At 42.6% G+C, this 19,218-nt stretch overlaps 1 protein-coding gene across 3 annotated transcripts in view; it reads left to right on the top strand.

Annotated features, from left to right (window-relative positions):
• SORL1 (sortilin related receptor 1) overlaps positions 1-19,218 on the top strand; it is a 195,255-nt gene that overhangs the window by 73,477 nt on the left and 102,560 nt on the right. For all 3 annotated transcript variants that reach the window (XM_003418269.4, XM_064268936.1, XM_064268935.1), the window contains exons 11-12: positions 1,534-1,607; positions 10,042-10,130. In XM_003418269.4, the coding sequence (XP_003418317.3) occupies positions 1,534-1,607; positions 10,042-10,130 (163 nt within the window). The remainder of the gene's footprint in view (positions 1-1,533; positions 1,608-10,041; positions 10,131-19,218) is intronic.

The raw sequence follows: 19,218 nt of genomic DNA, 5'->3' as shown, positions 1-19,218 counted from the left end.
CCTAGAGTTTTCATTGGCTGATTTTTGAAAGTAGACTGCCAGGCTTTTGTTCCTAGCCTGTCTTAGTCTGGAAGTGCTGTTGAAACCTGTTCAGTATCGTAGCCACACCACATGCAAGCCTTCCCTGATAGACGGTGGCTGCACATAAGGTGTGTTGGCTGGGAATCGAGCCTGGGTCTCGTGTATGGAAGGCAAAAATTCTACCAATGAGCTACCAATGCAGTCATAGTTGTTACATAGTACTCCAAATACCAGAAAGATGTGTGTGAATCATAGCAAATTATGGATAACATTGCGAAAAATGGGAATTCCAGAACTTAATTGTTCTCAGGAAGAACCTGTACGTAGATCAAGAGTCAACAGAACAAGGGGATACTGTATGGTTTAAAATCAGGAAAAATGTACGTCAGGGTTGTATCCTTTCACCATAAGCATTCGATCTGTATGCTGAGCAAATAATCCAAGAGGCTGGACTATATGAAGAAGAACTCGGCATCAGGATTGGAGGAAGACTCATTAAAAGTGCCATATGCAGATGGACACAACCTTGCTTGCTGAAAGTGAAGAGGACTTGAAGCAGTTACTGATGAAGATCAAAGACCACAACCTTCAGTACGGATTACACCTCAACGTAAAGAAAAAGGAAATCCTCACAACTGGGCCGATAAATGGAGAAAAGATTGAAGTTGTCAAGGATTTCATTTTACTTGGATCCACAATCAATGCTCATGGAAGCAGCACTCAAGAGATCAAAAGAGGCATTGCATTGGGCAATCTGCTGTTAAACACCTCTTTAAAGTTTTAAAAAGCAAAGATGTCACTTTAAGGACTAAGGTGCGCCTGACCCAAGCCATGGTGTTTCATTTGTCTCATATGCTTGCGAAAGCTGGGCAACGAATGATGCCTTAGAGTTACCATGTTGGCGAAGAATATTGAATATACCATGGACTGCCAGAAGAATGAATAAATCCATTTTGAAAGAAGCACAGCCAGAATGCTCATTAAAAGCGAGGATGGCAAGACTTCATCTCACATATTTGGACGTGTTATCAGGAAGGACCAGTCCCTGGAGAAGGACATCATACTTGGTAGAGTAGAGGATCAGCAAAGAGGAAGACCCTCAACGAGATGGATTGGCACTGTTGCTGCAACAATGGGCTCAGGTATAACAATGATTGTGAGGATGGCACAGGTCCGGACAGTGTTTTGTTCTGTCATACATAGGGTTGCTGTGAGTTGGAACCAACACGATGGCACCTTACAACAGCTACCAAACCAAACCAAACCAAACCCAGTGCCATTGAGTCATTTCCGACTCATAGCAACCCTATAGGACAAAGTAGAACTGCCCCATAGAGTTTCCAAGGACCACCTGGTGGATGCGAACTGCTGACCCTTTGGCTAGCACCCGTAGCACTTAACCACTACGCCACCAGGGTTTCCTACAACTTACAACTCCATATATCTAGTTGGGCAATGGGAATATGTGACACATTCTTGACATTAAAAACAATTATCTCTCTTACATTGTAGGTTCCGTGGGAAAGAACTTGGCAAGCAAGACGAATGTTTACATCTCTAGCAGTGCCGGAGCCAGGTGGCGAGAGGTCAGTGGCCCCCCTTTGTTCTTGTTTGTATGAGAACATGGATTGTGCCTGGCATTTCAGGGACATGTGTAGCCTGTGGTGAAGAGCCCAGTGGTACAAAGTATGACCATGAAGCAACGAGACATGCCTGGAGCCACACATGAGAGTCAGGTGCACTGATTGGTATTTACACCTCATGGTGGCTTATGATGCTGGTAAAAATGTTACCTTAAATCACACACTTTTTTTGGAAACAACTGAATTTTGGTAAATGATCCAAGATTATAGGTTCCATGAGGGCAAAGAGGATGATGTCTATTTTGCTCATATCTTTTACCCCCAGGACCTAACAGTGCCTGGCATGGAGAGGGTACTTGTTAATATTTGCCATGTATATCAGCAAATTATATTGTAGTTGGAGTGCTGTCAGATCCTGAAATTTTTTTTTTTTCTTTTAACATTATCGAGGTTGAAGTCCTGCCATTCCTCTCTGTGCTGTGCTGTGTAGGTTGTTTCATCTCATCCTGTGCTGTAGAAGGAGACAGCGTTTGCCCTTAAGGTTGTGTAACCGTCTGGCGCCTCGGGCACTCATTATACCGGTTCTGAAGGTGGAGCTGGTTCTTTGGTCCTGAAATGCTGACGTGGCCTTGGACATTAGAGAATTCCCCAGCTTGTAAAAACACAATTTTTACCTGTCTCCTGTGACTTATTAATGTCCAGGGAAGTACGTCTGCTCGCAGTGTGGAGGGCTTGCCATCGGTGGCATGCTTCTGCATGTACAGAGAGCCCCTGGGGAAAAATTCAGCAGATGACACAACAAGAATTTTTTGAGCACCCGGGCAGGCTGAGCACCATGTCAGGTGTGGCGTGGGGGTCTCAGGAGAGCTAGCGGACAGCACTCTCATCCTCATGGTGCATCTTGTTGAGATGGCAGTATGTACTCATTCACATTGAAATGTGTGTGATATAAGGCAGTGATGATGCTTAACATTCATTTACTCTTTGCAGTTTGCAGAGACCTGTCACATACCTTATCTCCAGACTCAGACACTGCGTGCGTGCGTGCGTGCGTGTGTGTGTGTGTGAGAGAGAGAGAGAGAGAAGTAAGGGCTATGTTGTGGTAGAGGGTGTAAGTACACATTCAGATGAAGGAGGCTGGCTGAAGGCCAGAATGTCAAAAAGTATGAAAAGTTGGGACTTTTCACGTCAACCCTTGTCCTGCCCCCCTGGGAAAGATTAAGCAGCTGCTTTCTCCTTCCTTGGAGCTGGATGTTGTTTTAGAAATGGGTTGTTCGCTCCTCTGCGGATAAGCCTGTGATTTGCTGTACCTTCTGATGCTGGTGTAACCTGGGAACTGGACATCTGCAAGCGATTTCCTTCTGGATGGAAGCGGTATCTTGTTCTTCCTCCAGTGAAGTGGGATCATGGGGTGTTGCCGGGCAGCTGTCAGTGCCTCCCTGCAGTCGTGCTCAGTGCCTGCCAAGAAGCAGCCACTGCACAAGGGACCTTACTTTTTGCATCGTGTGTGTGTGTGTATATATATATATGTGTGTGTGTATATATATGTGTGTATATATATATTTTTTATATATATATATATATATATGTATATATATATGTATATTTATTTATTTATTTATTCTGCTTTAAGTGAAACTTTACAAATCAAGCCGGTCTCTCATACAAAAACTTAGACACACCTTGTCATGTACTCCTAGCTGCTCTCCCCCTAATAAGACAGCACACTCCTCCTCTCCACCCTGTATTCCCTGTGACCATTCAACCAACTCCCGTCCCCCTCTGCCTTCTCATCTCCCCTCCAGACAGGGGCTGCCCGCATAGTCTCGTGTGTCTACCTGAGTCAAGAAGCTCACTTCTCACCAGTATCATTTTCTGTCTTATAGTCCAGTCCAATCCCTGTCTGAAGATTGACTTTGGGAATGGTTCCAGTCTTGGGCTAACAGAAGGTCTGGGAACCATGACCTCCGAGGTCTCTCCAGTCTCAATCAGACCATTAAGTCTGGTCTTTTTATGAGAATTTGAGGTCTGCCTCTCACTGTTCTCTTGCTCCATCCGGGATTCTCTGTTGTGTTCCCTGTCAGAGCAGTCGTTGGTGGTAGCCAGGCACCATCTAGTTCTTCCCCTCTCAGTCTGATGTAGTCTCTGGTTTATGTGGCCCTTTCTGTCTCTTGGGCTCATATTTACCGTGTGTCTTTGATGTTCTTCATTCTCCTTTGCTCCAGGTGGGTTGAGACCAGTTGATGCATGTTAGATGGCCACTTCCAAGGGACCTTATTTTTGGAAGCACTTTGTCAGTGTGGGAAGTTGGTTGTTATTCTGAGTCTGTTGACAGTTTTTAATTAGGATCAGGTATAAAGTTTTGCTATTTCTATCTACACTGTTAAAATCATGATGTGGATGTTCTTATTATTCTGTTAATATGGTATTTTACATTAAGTGATTTTTTTTATTATGGTACATATGTACATGCAACAAAACATTTGCCATTTCAATACTCTTCCCATGTACAGTTGAGTGACATTAATTATGGTTATCATGTTGTCCAACCATCACCCTTATCCATCCCCAAATTTTTCACTCACCTATAACAGCTCAGTGTCCCATAAGCATTGAGTCCTCTTTTCCCCTCCCTCCCATGTGGCCCTTACAACGCCAGTGAGCTTTGATGCCTTTATACTTGCCTATTCTAGGTATTTTATATAAGTGAGATCATATAATATTAGTCCTTTTATGACTGATATATTTCATTCAGCATGTTTTCAGGGTTCGTCCACATTTAATATGTATCAGGACTTCATTTCTCTTTATGGCTGAACAATATTCCATGTACATATATATATACTACATTTTATTTGTCCAGTCATTTATTGATAGACATTTTGGCTGTTTCCACATTTTGGGTATTGTGAATAGTGCTGCAATGAACATTGATGTGAAAATGTCATTGTTCCTGCTTTCAATTCTTTTGGGTATATACCTAGGAGTGGAATTGCTGGATCATGTAATTCTATGTTTAACTTTTTGAGGAGCCACCAAACTGTTTTCCACAGCCATTCATTGTTTTTTGAATATTAAACCAACCTTGAATTACTGGGATAAATTACTTGGTCATTATCTATAGTTGGGTTTGATTTGCTAATACTTTAAGGATTTTTTGCATTATTCATGAGAGAGATTGTAATTTTTTTTTTGGTAATGTCTTTGTCAAGTTTTGGTATTAGGCTTAGGCTGGTGTAATAAAAACAAGCTGAGCAGGGATCCCACCTCCTTTATTTTCTAACCAAGTTTATGTAAGGTTGGTGTTATTTTTTCACCAGTGAAACACTCTAGATTTGGCATTTTCTTGGGAACGTTTTTGGTAACAGATCCATTTTCCTTGGTTCATATAAAACTACTTAGATTTTCTGCCTCTTGTGTCAATTTTGATGAGTTGGATATTTAAAAAAAAAAATTGTTCTTCATTTAAGTCGTTCAATTTGTTGGCAAAAAGTGATTCATGGTATTTTCATACTATCTTTTTAATGTCTGTAGAATCTGTAGATGTTACATTTTTATTCCTAACATTGTTCGTGTTCTTTTTTCTTGACTAGTTTGGTTAGTGATTTGGCAGTATTGTTGATCTTCCTAAAGGAACCTACTTTTTGCTTCACTCATCTTCTCTACTGTTTTCCATTTTGTTGATTTCTACTCATTATTATTATTTTTTCTTTCACATTATTTTGGATTTGCTTTGCTCTTCTTTCTGTAGCTTAATATACTATCTTAGGTCATTGATTTTAGGTCTTTTTCTAATATAAGCCTTTATGATTTAAGCTTTTAAAGCCAGAGATTTACATATGTTGTATTTTTGTTTGTTATTCAGGTCAGAACATTTTTTAATGTTCCTGCTTTGAAAATTGTGATATAATTTGCATACTAAAATGTTACCACGTTAAAGTATACAATTCAGTTCGTTTTAGTATATTTGCAAGGCTATGCCAGTCCCTACCACTATCTAATTCCAGAACATTTCCATCACTCCATAATGTCTCTTTTTGATTTTTGTCTTTGACTGGTAAGTTATTTAGAAAGGTGTTGTTTAATTTTCAGGTATTTGGCATTTTCATAGGCAATCTTCATATTATTGATTGCTAATTTAATTCCCTTGTAGGCAGAGAGTACACTTTGAATGGTTTCAATCCATGTATGTTTTTTTGAAACTGCTTTTGTGATCTAGCCAGCACATGGCTTATCTTGGTGAACGTAACATGTACACTAAAAAGACGTGTACTCTGCAGTTATTGCATGTAGTGTTTGGTAGAGGTTGTTGGTACGAAGGTGGTTGGTGGTATTGTTTAGGTGTTCTATGTCCTTACTTATTTTTATTGTCTAGTTCTCTAATATACTGAGAGCCCCGAGAAGAGTGGCAAAATATCCTCCTGTGGTTGTGAAATTACCTATTTCTCCTTTAAATTTGTCTATTTTTGTTTTATGTATTTTTGAGACTCTTGTTAATAAGCACATGCGTATTTATAATTATTTCATTCTGAAGAATTATCCTTTTAGTATTGTGAAATTTCTCTCCTTACTTGTGGTAATACCCTTTGTCTGGAAATCTGTTTTATCTGATATTAAAATAGCCACTGCAGCTTTTGTATGCTTGTTTTTTACATAGTGTATCTTTTTCCATCCACTTACATTCTACCTAGCTCTCCCTTTTAAACATTTTTAAATTTATTTTGTTGTTGTTGGGAATATGCATAGCGTAACATACACCAATTCAACAGTTTCTACATGTACTATTTGGTGATACTAATTACATTCTTCGAGTTTTACAACATTCTCACCCTCCTTTTCTGAGTCGTACCTCCCCCCATTAACATAAACTCACTGACCCCTAAGGTTCCTATCTAATCTCTCGAGTAGCTCTGGTCAGTTTGATCCCATACAGTTCTTAAAACAGCATAATACTCAAGGCAGACATTTTTTATTAGTTAAGCTAAATTATTGTTTTTAAGAAGATTTCAGGGGATATTTTTGGTTTAAGGTTTAAAGGTTATCTCAGGGCAATATTTTCAGGGGTTTATCCAACCTTCATGGCTCCAGGAAGTCTGGAGTACATAAGAATTGAATATTCTGTTCTGCATTTTTTCCCTTTTGATCAGGATTCGAATCCTGATCAAAACTTTCAGTGATGATAGCCGGGCACCATCCAGCTCTAGTCTCATGCAAAGGGGGCAGTTCATGGAGGCAGTTAGCCACATATTCCACACCCTCCTCCTATTCCTTACTCTCTTTCTTCACTTGTTGTACCAGGTAAATAGAGACAAATTTTTGTGCCTTAGGTGGCCACTTGTAAGCTTTTAAGACTCTTGGCACTACACAATGGACTAGGAGGTATAACAGAGTCACAAACATGTTATTAGGCCAGTAGCCTGGGATGTTCCATGAAACCATGACCTTCAACCTCCAAACCAAGAAAACAAGCCCCTGAACCATAAAGGTGTGTCTCTTGTAAACTGCATGTAGTTGGATCTTGTTTTTTTTATCCATTCTGCTTTTGATTGAAGCATTTAGTCCTCTGGCGTTCATTGTAATTACTGAGAAGGAGTGACTTACTTCACCATTTTCTTGTTTGTTTTTTGTGTGCCTTAAACCTTCTATGTTTTTGTCCTTTACTACTGCTTGCTTTTGTGTCTTACTGGTTTTTGGTTTCCTTCTCCTTTTCTAATGTGTATATTTTTTTAGAATATATTTTATTAGTGATTATCATCAATATTACATTTAGTAAGTTGTATTTGTAACATTCTAGGGTAAGTTGTTACCACCTTAATGTCAACAACATACAAGAAATTGTATATAATATCTATACCTTGCACTCACCCTCCTGTTGTTGTTATCACTAAAATTATGTACTTCTTGTGTCCTGTAACATAATTTTATCCTTGCTTTTTATATATTTTTTATGAAAAAAAAAAACACAAAAGACAAAACATTCAGAATTATCAAGCATGAATAGCTTATTACTAGCTCTTGTCCATGCATTTCTCTTTATTAGGCATCTTTCTTTTTATGTATAGCTTTGAATTACTTTCTGTTGTCTTTTCCCTTCCACCTACAGAACTCCCATTAGTATTTTTTTGTAGGGCTGGCATGTTGGTAACGAACTCTCTCAGCTTCTGCTTGTATCCTGGGAATGTTTTTAATTTCACCCTCATTCTTGAAGTAATATTCTTGGTTGACAGTTTTTTTTCCCCCCAGCATTTTAAATATGTCATTCCATTGTCTTCTGTCTTCCAGTGGTTCTGAGGAGAAATCAGCACTTAATCTTACCGGGGATCTTTTTTGTATTTGACTTTTGCCCTCTGGCTTTGCCTCAGGCTTCCTTCCCTGCTCTGTGGGGGCTGCTTATATCTGAGCTGGGACCCAGGAGAAGCACAAGCACTTTCCTCTGTTTCAAGAGGATGAGGGCTGGCAGTCCCCAGGAGGACCTTTGAGTGAGCCCTATGGTGGTTGGGGGAAATATTCTCCACTTGTGACCCACCTCCTGACTCCACTGTAGAGAACCTTCTGGAGGAGTTCCTATCAATTCAGCAGCCAACAGTTATTAGTTGTGGGAGGGGTTGTCACACTCCAAACAGACTCTTAGGAAGGCCTGCCTAGTTGCTGTAAGAGTCCCTCCCCTGTAATATGTTGGCTGTGGGCGTAGCCTCCACTAAATATGCCTGCTTCCTAACACACAGCAGCCTTAGTCAGCAGTCCTCAGTGCCAACTGGAAAGGGGAGTGGACAGACCCAAACTGATCCCCAGGGAGGCCTGTCCTGTTGTTTTTAGAGGCCTGAGCTATGGGGTACACAGGGAGACAGGTACAATGCTGACTGTGGGAGCAGACTCCACTGCGGAGGCCTTCTGTAGCAGTCTGCAATAGCCTGGCAACCAACAACTACCAGGTAGGGGAGAGGTGTCCTGTTGTGGTCAGATCCCCATGTAGGTGTACCTTGTTGCTGTCAGAGTCCCCCCATTAGATTGTTGGCTGTGAATGCAGCCTCCACTCAAGACTCCTGCTTCCTAGCCTCAGTCAGCAGTCCTCAGTGCCAGCTGGAAGTGGGGAAGACTAACCCTAATTGACCCCCAGGAAGGTTTATCCTGTTGGTTTCAGAGGCCAGAGCTATGGGGTGCACAAGGAGGCAGTAGACTGCTGACTGTGGGAACAGACTCCACTGCAGGGGCCTTCTGTATCAATTCACAGCAGGTTTGTAGGTGACAGTGTCTGGGTAGGGGAGGGGTTTCGTATCGTATACAATTTGGACCCCCTGGGAGATCTGCCTACCTCATAGTATGTTGGCTGTGAGTGTGTCCTTCACTAAAGATGCCTGTTGCCTAGCATACGGCAGCCTCAGTCAGCAGTCGTAAACACCAACTGAAAGGGGAAGCAGACAGACTTGAGCTGACTCCTTGGAAGGTCTGCCCTGTTGGTTTCAGAGCCTGAGCTATGGGTTACACAGGGAGGCCAGTAGAGTGTTTACTATGGGAGCATACTCTACCACATGAGCCTTTTGTAGCAATCTGCAATAGGCTTATAGCTGACAGTGTCCAGGTGGAGGAGGTGCTGGCACACTCCAAATGGACCCCTGGGAAGGTCTGTCTTATTGACATCACTGCCCACCCTGCAGTATGTTGGCTGTGGGAATAGCCTCCACTAAACATGTTTGCTTCCTAGCACACAGCAGCCTCAGTCAGCAGTCCTCTGCACCAACTGAAAGGGGGAGCAGAGAGACTCGATCTTACTCCCCGGGAGGTATGTCCTATTGGTTTCAGAGCCTGAGGTATGGGGCTTCTTTCCTGGCTCCTTTGACAGCAATAGTTTCTATTGGAGTTTTATGTGCCTGCTGGGTCCAATCCACTCCACGACTGTGGTTTTCTCTCAGGGCCAAGCCACACCAGCAAACCCACAACTGTGAGAGTAGCTTCTCCAGGTTTTGAATCACTTCCACGAACTGCCTGCTTTTGTTTATTCTTCAGCGTCCTCAGGTAGTTGGTTTTTGTATTTTGTCCAGAGTTTTTCGCTGTCATCTACAGAGAGGATGGGCTGTAGTGAGCTTACACTGCTATAGTAGAATTTGAACTCCAATTGGTTAATTTTTCATCCCTGGTTGGTGAGAGTCAGAGATGTGAGTTTGATTCCCACCTCTGCTGTTGACAGTCTATTACTTTAACCTGTACCCTAGTTTTTTCATTTGGAAAAAAAAGGTGGGATACAAGAACTTGCTCTGCCTACCCCCCAGGGTTGTACGGAGCAGATAAGATAAGGGATATGACTGTGCTCTGTAAACTGAAAAATTATATTAAAGTGGTTGGTATTCCTGCCGTGTGTGTGTGTGTGTGTGTGTGTGTGTGTGGCTTTTACCCAGGGACATCCCCAGCAGTGGCATCACTGTTGGCCTTTCCTCTTCAGGCACTCCCTGGACCTCACTACTATACGTGGGGAGATCATGGCGGCATCATCGTGGCTATTGCCCAGGGGACGGAAACCAATGAACTGAAGTAAGTGTCTCTGATTAAGCTTTTTCTTTTCTTTTTTGTTGTTGTTGAGAATATACACAACAGCACATACACTAATTCAACAATTTCTGCGTGTACAATTCAGTGACAGTGATTACATTCTTCAAGTTGTATAACCATTCTCTCTCCTTTTCCAGATTGTTCTTTGCACATTAACATAAACTCACTGCCCCCTAAGTTTCTTATCTAATCTTTCGAGTTTCTTTTGTCATTTTGATCCCAGATAGATAGTTCTTAAAAGAGTACAGTGCTCAAGGCAGACAATCTTTACTAGTTAAGCTAAACTATTGTTTGCTTTTCAGAAGATTTCAGGGGGATATTTTTGGTTTAAGGTTTCAAAATTATCTCAGGGCAATAGTTTTCGGGGTTCATCAGCCACTATGGCTCCAGAAAGTCTGGATTCCATGAGAATTTGAAATTCTGTTCTGCATTTTCCCTATTTTGATCAAGATTCTTCTACAGAATCTTTGATCAAAACTTTTGGTCATGGTAGGCAGTAAGCTTTTTCTTTTAACATCAAACTGTTTGCCCAGAAATTTAAGTCTGTGATTATAAGTACCTTTTCTCTCTACAATATTAGGTTTCAGTTCCTGCCCCCAACATTAGCATAATTTGTGATCTTAGGAAATTACTTAAATTTTCCATGTCTATGAAATAGGAATAATAACGTGCCCTTCTTTTCTCAGAGCTATTGTGAGGATTAAATGAAATAATTAATTTCATTGATTTGAAAAAGTATACCTATATAGAAATATAAAAAATTAATAATTGTTAAAAATTGCGAGACTCTTTCTTTGTCTTGTGTGTGAGTCACACAAATGGAAACTTACAGAGCTGACAGAATGACTATTATTTGATATCCAGTTGACTTTTGGTGAAATATATTAGGTTTTGGGAGTTAGAGCTGGAGGCAATATTTGGGTTTTAACTTTCATTTTGTAAACGAGAACACTGAGGCCCAGCAAGTTGAAGTGATTTGCCCAAAGTCTTCCGATTTGTCACTGGCTGAGGTAGGACTTGCACGCAGGTCTGTAGATCATGGTTCAGCAGTCTTTGCAGTGTGTTGCTCTGAGAAGCAAAAATGTCAAGAGTTTGTAACCTCTACTTTCCCAAGTCATTTTTTTCTGAGTTGCTGAGTGGTTAATGTTAGGCCAGAGTACCTGTGTGGTGTGTGTGGTTAAAGAGTTTGGCTGCTGACTGAAAGGTTGGAGGTTCAAGTCCACCCAGAGGCACCTCTGAGAAGAGATCTGGTGATCTACTTCTGAAAATCAGCCATTGAAAACCCAGCGGAGCACAGTTCTGCTCTCTCACACACACAGGGTTGCCATAAGTTGGAATTGACTTGATGGCAGTTGGTTATGTTAGGTGAAGAAGACTGGCCCTCACTTCTCCCTGTTTTTCAACCGAACCGGCCAGCTGGATTATTGAAGGAGGTGGAGAGGACCTCTGTAATCATCTTGTTTAATGCAAGGAGAAAGCTTTCTATTTCTTTGTTCCTTTTAGAAACAGGACTAGCAGCAAGAGAGAGGGGGGTGGTTTGAAAAAGGAGATCTGAGCAGTTCCCCCCCCCCCCTTGTGGTTAATTTGACATGTGCCAAGCAGCCTGGCCTCAAAGAAGCACAGAGAAATGAAGTACCACGCCTTGTGTGACATGTGGCTGTTCTGTGCTCTGTATGATGCTGGGTAGCTTCTCCTTTTAAGCTAAGAGTCAGAGGTGGGCCCTGTTTGTATATAACACTCCGTATATTCGGAGTGGAAACCCTGGTGGTGTAGTGGTTAAGTGCTGTGGCTGCTAACTAAAAGGTCAACAGTTCATATCCACCAAGTGCTCCTTCGAAACTCTATGGGGCAATTCTACTCTGTCCTTTAGAATTGCTATGAGTCGGAATCGACTTGACAGCAACGGGTTTTTTTTTTTTTTTAAATACCCGGAGTGACAGCTGATCATGGAAATGGTGCAGAATTGTGCATGGGGTGCCATGAGTCAGGAGCCAGCTTCATAACAGCTAATAACAATGTGTGCCAGGTACTATATATCTAAAAACAAATAGGATATTGCTCTCTGCTCTTAAGTATTCCACACTCTAGTAGTAAGATAGACATGCAAACAATTATATTGCGTGAGACACACCAAACCAAACCAGACCCATTGCCGTCGAGTTGATTCTGATTCATAACAACCCTGTAGGACAGAGTAGAACTGCCCCGTAGGGTTTTCCAAGGCTGTAATCTTTTTGCAAGCAGACTGCCACATCTTTCTCCCTTGGAGCAGCTGGTGGGTTCAAACGGCTGACCTTTTGGTTAGCAGCTGAGCGCTTCAGCCACTATGTCACCAGGGTTCCTCTTGGTGGGGCGCTACTATCTGTGAAATACAGATAGGGAACACAGCCTGGCTTCCTAGGAATACATTTCATTCTTTATACTGCATTCAGATTTTAAAATCGATTCTCAATTTTCTCTGTTTAACTTTTCTATAGGTTAACATTTGCCTTCCAAGTTGGCTTCTTTAGTTAGCTTGATTCTAGCCCTCTGACACCATCTGTTGGTGCATATGTGCTCATGGAATGCAGCGTCATTGCTGTCCTAGCTGGAGCAGAGCAGGACCAGGAAAATAGACCTGCTGCCAGGAAATCGCCATGCCTTCCACAAACACTTAAAATGACTCTGAGCCCAGCGATTTTGGGGATTATGGAAGCCGTCGTGTTTCTCTATTTCTAAAGGTCATTTGGGGGTATCTGTAAGGTTTAAATAAAGCATTTGCAAGTATGTAAATAAGTACAGGCTTTCTATTCTCAAGTGCATGTGCCCCAAATATCAGTCTGAGCTTGGCCTAAATTGGGGTAGCCACCTGGCATTTGCTCAGTATGTTGCCCACAGAGATTTTTTTTTGCTTCTTCTTCTGCTCTGCTTTTGACTTGTCACTGGCCACTGTCAGCGTCATCAGAAGAGAAGTAAGAAATGTTATTGAAGTTAGTTAGTTCAGATCCTCATAATTGTGGCTTTCTGTGATAACCCATGCCTGAGTGGAGACTGCTTTGGGTAAAACTGGATTTCTATTGTTGGTCGGAGGCTTCAGGCCCCTTCGAAGCCTGGCCTCCCCAACCAATGGTCTCTGTCTGAGTCTCCTAGCATTTATTGGCTCTCCCATTCATTTGACGTTGATCACCTACTGACTGCTTTTGTTAGTTACCTTTTGACTATGTGTTTGAGTTCCTCAGCTCATTATTAAGATCTTTGTAGGCAGATATGTCTCTTTTACACAGGCTAGCAGGCACATAGTAAGTATTTGATTGGTCAACAAATAGGTCAGGTACACTTTGTCTTCTGAGATTGCTTTCTTTTGTATTATTATTTTTGACTGATTTGGGGAACTGGAAGGGAACTGTTCCTGCCAGCTGCACAGCTCAGGGGAAGCGCTCCGGTTGTGCTTTCTGTGAAGGACCACCTCCGGAGCACAGCCATAAGTGGGTGCTCCCTGGCGGTGTGCCATCTGGCGGGCGCCGATGAGGTACCAGAGATTATCTAATCTCCTCCTCAATTTTCACATGAGGAAATAAGGCAGTTTTTCAGTTGTTAGGGCGCAAGCTGAAACTAGGGCATCCTTCTGTTTCAGAAACAGACATTCACTGAACATCTACTGGAAATCAGATGTTGTGCTAGGTACTGAGGAGGCCAAGGCGGGTGAGGCAGAGCTTGGGAGCTGCCCTTGGCTGTGGAGGTCTCTCAGGTTTCTGAGGCAGCGGGAGGGAGAGGCAGGGGAAGAGCTTCCTGACTTGGGACTTAACCAACTTAGGGAGAAAAGCCAAGTAGAGTCACAGCAGTGACTCTCATATGAGGTTTAATGAAGAAAGAACATTGCTTAAAGTAAGAGTTAGGGTTTTGTTCTTTTGGTGATGCTTCATTTAAATTACTCATACCTTTCTGTCCCTGATGAGCACAGATAACTGAGTTGACTGTTCACTGCTGCAGCTTCCACTTTGATGCTCCACGGAGACAATTACCTTTGTTATTGTTAATTGAAACTGAGAGCAAGAAATGGAACTGCTGTTTTGTTGTGTGTATGTATCTGGGAGGAGTGAATGTGAGCCTGGGCTGGATTCATTTGTTCACTGTTCAGTGCTCGATCACTGTGAACCTGCCCATGGCTGTTCAGGGGCTGTTTCTTTCTCTTGTGTGTAATCAGTGTTCTTTGGAGAAGGGGCTGTTGTGTTTTTGCACTCTGACCAAAACGCAAAAGACCTGATCACACGTTTGCTGGCCTGATCATGAAGGATGAGATCAATGTCTGTTTCTTCTTGGCAGTTTGCCTCTCCGCATAATGATTTTATTGATAGTTAGCAAAAATACTTCGTACTTGCTCTGAAGCATCTTTTTCTTTTTTTAAAATTTTTTGTTGTGCTTTAAGTGAAAGTTTATAATTCAAGTCAGTTTCTCATACAAAAACTTACACACACGTTATGTGACCCTAGTTGCTCTCCCTACAATGTGACAGTACACTCCTCCTCTCTACCCTGTATTTCCCGTGTCCATTCAACCAGTTCCTGTCCCCCCTGCCTTCTCATCTCGCCTCTGGACAGGAGCTGACCATGTAGACTCGTGTGTCTACTTGAGCCAAGAAGCACACTCTTTACCAGTATCATTTTGTCTTACAGTCCAGTCTAATCTTTGTCTAAAGAGTTGGCTTTGGGAATGTTCTTAATTCTGGGCTAACAGAAAGTCTGGGGGCCATGTCTTCTGGGGACCCTCCAGTCTCAATCAGACCATCAAGTCTGGTCTTTTTACTAGAATTTGAGGTCTCCACCCCACTTTACTCCAGCTCCATCATGGACTCTGTGTTGTGTTCCCTGTCAGGGCAGTCATTGGTGGTACTGGGCACCATCTAGTTCTTCTCCTGCTCCAATACATCTTAGCTCTGAGGAGAATGCAGATTTCACAGGGGTTCCCTCTGGGATGCCTGAGCAGCCCCTGCAAAAGCTACACCCAGCACAATAGCTGTCTTTTCTGGCCTGGAGTTCTGTAAGCAACCCTGTAAGTTCTAGAATGTGGGAGGCAGCAGTGAGGGTATTCATTTGATAGCAGCACTTAATGTCAGTAGTGAAGCTTTCTGGTGCATTTGCGGAGAGAAACTCCCTCCCTTCACTCTCCCCTCCTCCTGGCCTTTTACGCATAGAGGAGCACGTGTTCTCATTGTTGCTTTTTGACTATTATGAAACTGAGACATTGGGTAAACAAAGCGTAGTATAGTTTATTTAATTTCATTCAGTAAACATTTATTTAAAGTCCCTCCTGTGGGCCAGGGAAGGGGCTGGGTGCCAGGGACAGAAGAAGAAAAGTGAGTCAGAGGGCTCTTGTTCCTTATGAATGGCCATCGAGTAGTAAAAACTCACAGGAACAGGTAATTTAAATATAATTGGACAGACGATGGAAGTGAGTGCAGGATGCCGTTGTTTTTGTTATTAGTTGCTCTTCAGTTGACTCTGACTCGTGGCAACCCCATGCACAACAAAATGAAATGTTGCTCAGCCCTATGCCATCTTCAGGATCACTGGTGTGCTCGAGTCTGTTGTTACAGCTCCTGTGTATTTTGAGTGCCTTGTTTTCCAACCTAGGGGGCTCATCTTCCAGCAGTATGTGGAACAGTATTCTGTGGTGATCCATAGGGTTTTCACTGACTAATTTTCAGAAGTAGATTGCCAGGCCTTTCTTCCTAGTTGGTCTTAGTCTGGAAGCTCCACTGAAATCTGCCTGCCATGGGTGACCTCTACGGGTATTTGAAATACCAGTGGCGTAGCTTTTAGCATCATAGCCATACTCAAGCCACCACAGTTGGGAGCACAAAATGAGGGCCTGGTAGTGCTATCTGGGAGGCAAGTGAGAAGTCTTCTGAGAGGAGATGAAACTTAAGCTGAGACATTTCCTTTCCTCCTGGGGTTTTCTTGGCCATGTGATTATGTTTTGATTTTTATCTGAGCATTTTGAACTCACCTTTCTTAAAGTCTAGAGCCCAATATCTTGTCTCATGACCAGTAGGAATACGAACATGACTTGGTATAAAAATGGTGGCATGATGGGGGCATGGGACCTCCTCAGACTTCAGGACAGGGAGGAGAGAAAATCAAGAATCAAGATCAACGGCCCAAGGCTAATTCCTGTGAAGCAGAGGTCAGACATACGTCCTCTCTCCAACCTTTTTACCAGTTCTGACACCAGCTGTCTCTCCCATGGCATTCTCTACTTGTCTGCTAGGTTTGATAATTCTTTGCAATGGGTACACTGAACTCATAGACAATACTCGTGATTATGGGGTTTATTAGGGAAGTAATAGGTTACAGTGCAGGATCAGGAACAACTCAGGATGCAGTTCTTCAGTCAGGACAGTTTCTCAGCCATCCCCACAGGCAGGCCTCTCCCTGGTCCTCCGCCCCTCAGCCCCTCCTCTTCCCTCCGGCCTCTTGGGCCTCTGGAGCCTCTTGGGCTGGCCCGGCTTCTGCCCTGCCCAGGCAAGTGTTACAAAGCTCTTTAGCTCCACAGATAAGTGTCCAGGGGCACCCCACTCTGCCAGTATGCCTTGGCCCCGGAGGCGCTCAGCTCTCTAGATCTGTGGGCTGGCAAACCTAGCTCCACCAAATGCCTGGAAGCACCCCACTCTGCCATGAAACCTTCTGCTTGAAGGCGCTCAGCTTTCTTGCTCTGTAGGTCTACAAGCCTAGCTCTGCCACATGTCTGGACAGGGGCAGATTACCCAATAAACAAGGTAAGCACAGGCTTACTTGTGCTTACTTACTAATCTGTAGTTTGAAATTGGTCACTGCAGATTAGTAAATACAAGTAAGCTTGTGCTTACCTTGCTTACTAGGTAATAGATCCCTGTCAGGGACTGTAAATTTGAAAAGATGCTTTGGCTCTGTAGGAAGGTGCTGTGGAGTTGGGAGAGAGACAGATGCCAGTCATACCTAGAAGCAGAATCTTTGATGTTGTAAAAAAAAAAAAAAAAAGATGCGAATTTGTTCACTGCAGATGATGTGGTACGTAAGGTAAGCACCGTGCTTACCTTGCCTATTGGATAATCTGCCACTGGCCTAGAGGCATCCCACTCCACTAGCAATCCTTCTGCCCAGAGGCACTTAGCTTCCTCACTCCATGAGCGAAGAAGCCCACAGCGCTGTCTCCTGCCAGTCTCCTGGTTCCACTACCTCTGCTTCTACTGTTTCTCGCTGTCTCTTGCTGTCCCTGGTGTTGCAGCTTTCTCTCTCCGTCTCCTGGGTCTAGGAGGCTCTCAATGCAGGGATCTCAGGTCTAAAGGACGTGCTACACTCCTAGCTACTCTTTCTTGGTGGCAGTGAGGTCCTCCTCTGTTGTAGGGTTGGCTCTCTTTTAAGCTTAGTGGGATGGCAAAGTTAACCCATCCCCTCATTAGGGTTCCATACACCTAATTTGCAGGGTCCAACCCCCTGCCCCAGGGGTCCCATGCACCTTGTTTGCATTATTAGTAAGCTGTTCAATCCCCTTGGTGAGCCACAAGCAACTTATTTGCATAGTCTCCCCTAATCATTTGTGGGAGTTAGAAGACCATGACAAGAAAGGTCATATAAAAGCGATCCATCATACTGTACTTGTTTGTTTTCTTTCAAGGTTCTTGACACTTTTACTTAACCAACACAAGTTCTCTTTTAGGGGCCAGAATATGGTCCAGAATAGATGTTCCTTTAACTGTTACATTTGATACTGTGACTGCCTTTTCCCTGAAATTCTGAAAAAGCACCATTTTCTAAACGAGCAGTTTATTTATCAGAAACAAGGGTGTGCTTGGCCTTGCACCTGCTTGTTAGTCTCATTAACGCATTATTGTCAGGGTCCTCTGGGAACTTCTCAAGAAATGGTATGACTCATTTCCTGGGTTATCTTAGATTTGAGGGGCTCTTAAATAGCATTAACTAGGCCATGTGCAATAGCTGGACTTCCAGCATCGTCACAGAGCAGATGGGTAGTTCTCCTCATGTCTGATTAATAGGCCCACACTGCTGGATCACTTGGCCTAAAAGTGGTACTAAGCCTTTATCTCGTCACACAGTCACAAGGAGGAGAATGGTGGATGAGTCAACTTATCCCATATCTTCTTCATAACTAGCTTCATAATTTTCTTCATAAACCAAAAGCATACCAGTCAGATGAGAATTTTTCAGTTGTTGCCTTTAACCCCACCACTTGGTTTAACCACAGCCTTCTTGCAGAAGTATTATTGATTTTAGTAACCTCAGTATGGGAGGAAGTATTTGGTTGGAGTGATGTTGGAAGGATTTATGTCAAGTATTGGAATCCTGGGAGAGTAAAACTAAAATCTCAGAAGCATGGGAGGGTGGAAGAAAAGGAGTGTTGTAAATAATCAGGATTTACGAGCAACGTGGTAGCTCTGTGATCCTCAGGAACCCTCTGGTCGAGCGGTCTCTTGTGCTGAGCATCTCACCAGCTCACAGGGCAAGGAGGCAACAGTCAGTCTCCTCTTTACGTTGGAAGAATTGTATAACGAACACCCAGGTAACCTTCAGCTAGAATCATCAGTTGTTAACATTTTGCTAATTTGATATCTATCCATCCATTCCTCCCTCCCTCCTGCCCTCCCTCCATCTGTTCTATTTATCTATCATCTGTCTTTGCAGAATTTTTTGAAAATTGCAGACATCATGCCTTGTACAGCTAAATACTTACACATCTATCTTCTATGAATAAGAGCATTTCCCTACATAATCACAAGACTATTATCACACCTAAGAAAATTAATATGAACTCATGAATATTATTTATAAAACAAATTTTATTTTCTTTATTGTCTCATAGTATTTATAACTGCCATCTTTTTTCCTCTGATCCAGGATTTAGTCCGAGTTTGTATGTTGCATTTGGTTCTTACACCTGTTTAATCTCTATTAATCTATAATGAGCCTTTTTTTGTTAGGTTGGTTAGTTTTCATGGCCTTGACTTTTTTTAAGAATCCAGGCCAGTTGTCATGTAGAATGTTCCACATTCTGGTTTTGTCCAGTTGTATAGAATATTACGTGGATAATATATTAT

This window comes from Loxodonta africana, chromosome 15 (assembly GCF_030014295.1).
Source record: "Loxodonta africana isolate mLoxAfr1 chromosome 15, mLoxAfr1.hap2, whole genome shotgun sequence".
Taxonomy (NCBI): Eukaryota; Metazoa; Chordata; class Mammalia; order Proboscidea; family Elephantidae; genus Loxodonta; species Loxodonta africana.
Note: the sequence above shows the minus strand (reverse complement) of the source record. Positions and strands in the feature narration are given on the sequence as shown.